We start from the raw sequence: 8,555 nt of genomic DNA on the forward strand, positions 1-8,555 counted from the left end.
TGACAGTTTCCATAGCAGATCTGGTATTTCCACCTAACATTAGTGGGATTTTTCCTTAACACACTAAAAACTCAAACTAAAAACAGCCATTAAATAGATACAGAAGCTGTTGGTATAAATACTATATCAAAAGCCCAACAAGTTGTCTTCATGTTGCATCCTTCCGTATTACTATCAGTCGTGGTATACGAGTAACACGTAAAGGGACAGTTGTGTGGTCATTTACCAATAATAGATAGAAAGTTAAAAAATAGTCACAAATATGCATCTGAATGTGGAGAATATTTAAAATAATTGAAGGTAGATGCTCCTCACGAGCTTCCCCATATTAACCCATATATGTCTGAGTTTTTATTTCAAAATAAATTTTTAAAACAAAAACAGTCTCAGTCCAAATTAGCACCATTCTCAGGAATAACCTTTAAACAGAACACAGGGGAACCAGAGATTTCTTTAGACAACAAGGTCAGCATCGGCTGTAATTCTGTAAACTGAAAGTAAAAAGAAAAAGAGCAGCCTCAGTTTCCCCTTCAGGATAAAGCACAATCCTGGAGTTTTCAAACCAAAACAGAATCAGCAGTCGTCCCAAAAGTCCCAAGAGCTGCATGGACGCGATGGGTAAATATAATTAGAGATGTGCATTTTAGAATGAGAGCTTATTATAGCCTCATTGACAGAAAGCTCCACCTCCAAGTGAATAAGCCAGTACAAAAAAATCTGCCATTTTCGATCTGAGCAGTTATTTTTACTTCATTGCTCTCGCATTGTTCAAACAAGACGAGAGGAAAATTATCATTTAAGGCCTCTTGGATTGACTGACAGGTGACTTTCAGAGCCAGCCATGATAGCCGCCTACTTAATTCGGGCTTCCTGTCCTTTTTGACCAACATATCTTGAAGTTTTTGACACAAATTTTGTGTGTCAAACACACTTTCTTTCTCGCTGTGCAACCATGAAAAACCAGTCAATACCAACCAGCAGGAGGCAAGAGCTGAACTGGTTTGAAGGGTTGTGACGTGGGAGGGTAAACTGACTGATGTAGATACAGAAGTTGTTCATGTGGGAGGTAAACTGGTTACAGATAACAGCTCATTTAACCCACAGGGTCCCACCTGCTGCTCTCCCAGGGGGCCGTGCTCCAGATGGCCAGTCATTGCTTTCACACGGGCCCAAGTAAGAAACACTAACAGGCCCTGTTTGGAGTCCTGGTGGGAGTTTGTCTGATGCTGCTGGTGGTGGGTTTGTGTGTGTCTATACTGTATTGTGTGGGTGCGCTGAAATGTCCAGCACATAAAAATGAGAAGGAGAGTTGAAATCCATTGAGTTCATTTCCCCATTTAGTGACAAAATGTACACCAGTTAGCGACCAACAGCGTCTGACGCATTCCTCCATGCGTTACCTCATTGGTCAGGATCGTTAGACGCTGACAGATATGGGTCATTTAATTTTAGGAAATACAAACATGGCCGAGACGATTCTCTTCGATGGAGTGGAATTGCCCCCCTACGCTGTCATCATTTTACGGTTTTCACATCCTGTCGGCATGATTTTTGTCAATATTTTGCTGCACGCTGTGTCTTTCAAAGTCACATTCTGCTCCTAAAATTGCAGGTTTCTGGTAGAACAGTACATACACGAACAAATCATTGTCAAAGCCTGAATCGATAGCTTTTAGCAGTGGAGCTCCTCTCACTGGTGATGGAGAGCATCGCTGTCAGCCCGGCGATGATTCACAATAAAAGCTTAGTGAAGGGCACCAAAAGCCAAAGGGACAAACATGTGATTACTCTGTTGCAATTTTTTGGCTGCTCGAACAGGTGACAGTGTAGACAATAGAGGTAAAATGCCAAAAAGTAGAGTAATAAATTGCACAATGGCATTATTGCTCGTGTGAATTGTATGTTGTCTTGGTGACACAAAACCACAAAATGCTAGCACGCTAGGTTTCATCAACGGACGTTTTCTTTATTGCAGCATCACGACTGAACAGAGTCCACGTCATTAAATCTATAAACTGTGGAAGTTTCTTGGTGTTTTTTGCTCTTGTCACATTTTTCACTGCAATATAAAGTCCTTCACCTCTTTGAAAGCAGCACAGTCATGGGTGACTGTAGAGAGAACTCAGCAATATTTACTGCGCAGTATGACAAAGTTAGAATGAAATAGATTATATAAAAAGAAAAAGAAAAAATCTTTGAATATTTAAAAAAATGGAATCAACATTTTTCCAACTGCCCACAGGTGTTACCATTACTGGGAAAAATGTGATTCTACATAATGAGTATAGTCTGATATACATTTTTATCTATTTGCTTTTTGTAATTGCATTCTGCAGTTTAGCCAGAAAGTCCCAGAATTTTTTGTTGAGTATTTCTTGCTCGCAGCTGATTTAATCATGGCTTCAAGGTTGTGCAGAGGAGCAAAGAGTTTTTTTTTTTTTTTTTACAGAATCTAGTAAGAGCAAATGGTTTATTTTGTAAATTTAGAAAGATAATCCTGTTTTGATCCCACAGTGGGGAAATTTGCAATGTAAAACAGCAGCAAAGGGGATAATGCAAAAATGTAGTTATACATAAGGACTGTCGATAATGTACAGATCCTTGTACATGTAGAACAACTAGGCATTGCCAAGATTCATCTAAATGTGGAAAATAACAGGATTGTACAGGGTTATTCTATAAGTAGAAGAAAAACCTGACACTTTTCTAAATGTACAATATATTAATAATGTATGGATGTTGTACCAGAGTGAAATATGACAGTTTTTCTATGTGTGGCCTCCTTGGAGCAGTGCTGGTTTAAAGGCTGAAGTAGACATGAAAGAATTAGATATTAAACTTACATTTGGCTTCCAGACTGAATGTAGGATCATAAAGTAGTTCATGGCCCTCCAAATGGTGATGATCTGAGCAGTCTGTTTTTATAGTTTCTGGTGTTAAAATGAAGTAATTTTGGTGATTAAAAAAAAAAAAAAAACAGAAGCATGCCCCTTAAGCTTGCTGGCAGGTTTTGGGGTTTAAAGGGTTAAATAGCCACAAAGAAATGCAGAAAGACATTAAAGCTTAAACTTAGACCAGCACACCTCTTCATATCAAAATGAAAGCTTACATCTGTATTCTCCTCTAACTCATTTGCTCGATTTTTGGTTTAACATTTAGCATGCCTCACACACAACCCGTCCACTCTGCATGTAGCACTTTAATTGACAGCGTTTTTAACCGGTGGTGAAATCAGTTTACATTTTCACTCCACTGGTATGTTTATGCATGTCCACAGAGTAGCTGCTGTTAGTGCCTGTCATCCTGCACCTATTGGCTGATTCCCGAGGGGATTTTAGCGTGTGGCTTACAGATGAGACCGTGCTGCTGTCCAAATATGATGCATAGCCGTGTTGTGCTTTAATGCTTCCCAGCAGGTTGGAGGTTAGAGTGGAGGAAGATGAGCATCCTGACAGCATGGTCCTCACTGCTCGTCAGTCAGACCGAACCTATACGGCTGCTCTGCTTTCCCTCTGCACCCCCCCTGCTCATGCAAGCAGAAAGAGCGAGTCTGGAGGAGTCGTGATGCCCATCTCAATGAGGAGGAGGGGGGGTGGTGGAGGAGTTGGAGTGGGACAAAAAGGGAGGTGGTGCACAGAGCAGTGGAGGAGAGATGTTGCAAGTTGTACCATACACAAATCTAGAGGGACCGTTATCAAAAAAATAAAGAGGAAGACGGGCAGAGCAGGAAGGAGACGAGCAGCGAAGCTGGAGGAGTCGTGATGCTCATCTTAATGTGGCTGTGCAATGCTAGAAAGACTGTTTCAGGAGGAGGGTAAAAGAAAAATGAAAAGTTGAAATCATGTTCATGCCACCAGCACTGAAAAACTGTTGCTAGTCCGACACATTTCTCTGGTATGATTTTGTCTCAGATACAGTCACTTAAATCTTTTTCACAGCATGTCAGAAATTTGTTCTATGCAGCTCTATCTTCAGATTAGAGGCTTTTCAGCAAGCATCCATTTGTAACGCAACCTTGTGATTTCTCAGCACAAATCAGGGAGGACGACTCGCATTACTGGCTCAAATACACAGAGCCTGCATGAACGCCACCTCAGCAAAAAACTGACCTTCAGACAGGAATTCAGACAGGACCCAATCGTGAGCGTGAGTTTTAACAAGTTTTTATTAAAAGTCACAGCCAGATATGGCTGCCAGTGGATCATCAACTGTTTTGTTTGGTGTTCAGAGCAGATGCAGACTTCTGCCCAGTCAGGATCACCTCACCGCTTGAGACTAGAGCTCGCTGGCTTGGGGAAACATTTCTTCCTGCAGCGACCGATCTCCCTACAAAAGAGTTAAATGTTGGATTTCAATAGTGCTAGGGAAAAAAGCAGTTTTGATAGTGATCAGTCATGCTAAAAAAAATTCCCTAACATTCTGCTTCTAGCTCCTCCAGAATGTAGACTTGTGGCTTTTCAATTTCCCTTGGGCTCAGGAATGTTATGTACACCAAGTTTTACAACTCTGGTATCTGCTGATACCAAATTTCCAATCTGATAACTAATCCTTGTGCTCACCCACCGATGTGAAAGCTGTAAACTTATGTGTGGAAAAGTTTGTGCAAGTAACTTTGGGCCAGACGGCTTCTTAGGCAACGGCTTAATGAAACTCAGAGCAAAAAGACAGTATTGTGACCAAGTACACGGATGTGATAACCAATGGACTTTTAGACTTACGTCGTCTGTGACACCGCTGCTCACAAGAGTCTGTGTTGCTCGGATAACACACCGCTGTACTGCAGTGAAGGAAGACCTGGAATAAAAATATACGCAAGTTGCATATTTGGTCAAGGAAACTACAAATTGATTTCCGTTAATGAGACGAATGTTATTGAGCTGAGCCGTACCGTGTCTTTCTGAGGAGTGAAGGCGTCCGCATCCACAAACGTGAACATCTTACTGATGAAACGTTTGTAGTGCGTTGGGTACTCAAGCCCAGAGGAGCCATCCACGGGAACCACTGTGGTCCGGTATCGGTCATCTTCGTAGGGACACCTAAAGACAAGACAAGTTCAGAGCCTTACAAGCCAACGTACATGTACAACAAAAGGATTAAATATGATATGCTTGATATACCCGTCAATCAGAAGGTCCCACTGAGGCAGGCTGAGGGGGTTCGGAGTGGCCGTGGCCCAGCAGTGCTCCAGGTTCAGGATGATGTTTGGATCAGACCGGTCCAGGATACGTACCTCTACATACAGTGGTTCCCTCAACACTTTAGTGACCGGGTAGTCCGACGGAGCATAGAATGAGCCATATGCTGCCTCCTCTGCAATCAGAATGGTACAGTTTCAATCTAGATTAGACAGTCTGTCCCAATTTGATTTGCAACAGCAGTCGACAACGAAATTCATAAAACAGCACAATACAAAGAAACAGAACCGACAGTGCAAGGACACAAGCCTAAAGCTTATTTAGAAACCCTACAGCTGAGGGAAACAAATAATCTGATGTATCTGTTTTATTTGGCCCTCTTAGGGAAGGTGTACCTCTTTCCAGACAAAAAGTAAAAAGTCAGCATACAGAGGGTGGTGTGGGTGGGCTAAGATGATCTTTGCCCTCTGAATGGCTCTTACTTGGTAAACATTGTCAAGCTGCTGCAGGCTACTGCCAGTGGGTTTTGGCAAAGTTTGACAATGCTCCCAGCTGATTTTATTAGTGATGCTAAGATTCTCGTAGCAGCAAATCACTGCAAAAGGATTGACTCAAAGGATGAATAAAACATTTTTATGAAAAGCAAACAGTCAACATTAAAATCTTAGCTTTTTTTTTCTCGAGTTGGCTTTTTTTTGCAGATGTAGTCTGTGTTGGCCTCTAAGGTCAGTTTGTCATCCAAGATGATTCCCAAGTACTTGTACTGGCTTACAGTCTCCACAGCTCTACCATTACTGAAAGTGGGTTTTGGGACAGGTGGATTGTTTTGGGGGGTAAATACACCAGTCGTTTGACAAACTGAAACCACATTGACAATACAAGACAGATCAAATGCACACAACTCCTGTTGCTTGTCGCTGCGCCATATGCCAAAGTCTACCAAAGAGTCTCCACTCTGCTGTTATGAGGTCGAAGCCACCCACCTTCCACACATCCTTTAGCGTAACACTCTCCGTTGCCCAGTCGGAGCTCCACTCTGAGGGGTCCTGCAGCAGCAACCGGTATAGGGGGAGGAACATCGTTCACCTCCAGGACGAGAGCCTCCACAGCTGTGCCGGAGTACCTACACTGGAACAATAACCTGTCGGCAGAGCAGAAGGCTTTATGGGTCCGTCCCAAAATCCCACACTCGCAGTATTCCAGAATAGTCAAGTGCCTACTTAGCTGCCACGGCGCCCATCAAGACTGAAATTATGTGGCTGTTCAGAGCTCACTGGGACATTTGAGTTACAAAAAGACGTCTCATCACTCCCATAAATTAATTTTACTCGTGGCACAGATTGGTTTGGAACAGAGGGTTGAAACTTATAATATTCATCATCAGTTAATCTTCTTGATGAGTTGCTTGATTAAAATGTTGATCAGGGTTTCCTAAAGCCCAATCTGAGGTCCTCACATGTCTGTTGTCCACAACCCAGAGATTTTTAGTTCACCAGCAGTAAAGAAACCAGAAAATATTCTAATTTTAAAAAAAAGAGCTGGAATCAGGATTTGCTTTGTTAAAGCAGTTGGCAGTTAATTTAATAGTTTAACCACTAATCCAGAAATCACTGCAGCTCTAGAGGATCAAGTAAATAGTTACAATCAGATGGTGCTAAAAGCTAGTTTAATACATGCATTTAGTTTGGAGAAACACAAGCATGCAGGTCTAATGGATACTAAACAGGCTGATTTAACGTTTTTGATAAATACATCTGTGTTGACTGTCAATGTGCAATAATGGCATCAGCCTCAAGAACAGAGTCTTGCTTGTGGAAATTCTGCAACACCTTTGAAGTGCTTGGTCATTAATATTTATGTTAAATGTTTGTTATTGCCGGTCATAAAGTTTATAGGCGCTCACCCACCAGCAGCTAAACTGATTGTAAATGATGCTTCAGAGATACAACAGGGGAGGAGGGCAACAAGCGCAGGTTAAGTGTTCTGTATCGTACGTGAATCTGAACTTAAGTGCTGAAGAGTGCCAGACTACATCTAAGGAAATGTCAGGGGGTCACTAAACCAGTAAGGCTCACAGATTTTTTTTAACATGAACTCACTCAAAATGACTGTCCCTGGTGATTGACCCTCTCGGTCCGATCCCAACCTCATATGAGGAAGACATGTGGTTTTCATAGACCACCAAACCGTCGTTCTCCTCCTGCAGAAACACAACAAGCAGCCAAATGCAAGAGACAAAACACGCTGGCATGTCATTGGTCGTTCAGGACATTTATCGAGCAAAAAGAAGTAAAAAAATAATAATTTCCACATCATAAAAGTGTAGGAATTCCAGATAATGCCAGCTGGGTCAGGTTTCTGCTCAGCTTTTAAAGAACCAGTTTGTGTTGTGGGATCCTAAACTTCAACCATCTGACCAGTCAGAGATAAACAGGACATGCTAAAGCTGTCGCAGAAAAACATAAATAAAATAAAGTCCTGAAACGCTCCCCACCCACCTGGAATTTAGTGCCACAAGCAGTCACAGGGAACTGAAAGATGGCAAAGGCAGAGGTGACATGAGGGCTGCAGGAGGCGTCATCAGTCTCTAACAGGCTGACTGAATTCACATCTGTCGGCGGCACGGTGGAATCTCGAGCCACAACCACCACAAACTGGCCGTCCCTGGTGCACTGCACAGTCACTGGGCGAGAAGACGACACATGGATGAATTTCTCTGTTTGAGGCGGTTTACACTCGCTGCGCAAGAACGTAGAGAGCACAGATACCTGCTTGCCCGTAGTAGCACTGCTGCCCGTCAAAGCAGCAGTTTATGGCTTCGCACTGCTCAGCGGTGAGATCAGGAACGCCACACTGGATCTTCTCACCCTCCTCCACCTGACATTTATCAAAGGACTCTGCGGGTGGAGGGACCGTCGACTGTTGCTGAGACCACTGATAAGGAAGAGCAGGTTGGGGTTTCTGCAGAGGCGGCGTCCAGTGACCCTGGGCAGTAACATCACAAAACAAAACGACCGCCACCACAACACCAAACAGATACTTGAAAAGCTCCATCATGGTGTTAGTAACTACACACTGGCACAAACTGCAGCAACAGCATCTACCGCTCAGACGCAGTCTTTATACATGATTGACTGTGTGTAGTTTGCTAAGAACTCCGCCTCTCATTGTTAGGAGTCAATTGTGTGACAGCCCTGCAGAGTTAATCAGCTGGGGAGCTGACAGGTGAAGCTTATTGTCTGCTCATCTGTCTGAAAAGAAGTCATTACACGACTGCTGAGTCAAAGCTGAGGGGATTTTTTTTTTTTTTCTAAAAGAGACTGAAGAAAAAATGATCTGTGTGGATTTCTGAGTTACAGGCAGTGAATTTCCCAACACCTGGTTCTGTTTACTCTGATAGTAAGAGCATTTTATGAGATA

At 42.8% G+C, this 8,555-nt stretch overlaps 1 protein-coding gene across 1 annotated transcript; it reads right to left on the reverse strand.

Annotated features, from left to right (window-relative positions):
- Positions 1-4,204: 4,204 nt before the first annotated feature.
- Positions 4,205-8,189, reverse strand: LOC103366717 (zona pellucida sperm-binding protein 4-like). The gene is made up of 8 exons (XM_008294522.1): positions 7,904-8,189; positions 7,634-7,818; positions 7,235-7,332; positions 6,119-6,276; positions 5,118-5,310; positions 4,889-5,036; positions 4,719-4,794; positions 4,205-4,326 (listed from the first exon to the last, which is right to left on the reverse strand). The coding sequence occupies exons 1-8, from the start codon at positions 8,187-8,189 to the stop codon at positions 4,205-4,207; spliced, it is 1,266 nt and encodes a 421-aa protein (XP_008292744.1).
- Positions 8,190-8,555: the final 366 nt, after the last annotated feature.

Source organism: Stegastes partitus, unplaced genomic scaffold, assembly GCF_000690725.1.
Source record: "Stegastes partitus isolate 25-593 unplaced genomic scaffold, Stegastes_partitus-1.0.2 Scaffold968, whole genome shotgun sequence".
Classification (NCBI taxonomy): domain Eukaryota; kingdom Metazoa; phylum Chordata; class Actinopteri; family Pomacentridae; genus Stegastes; species Stegastes partitus.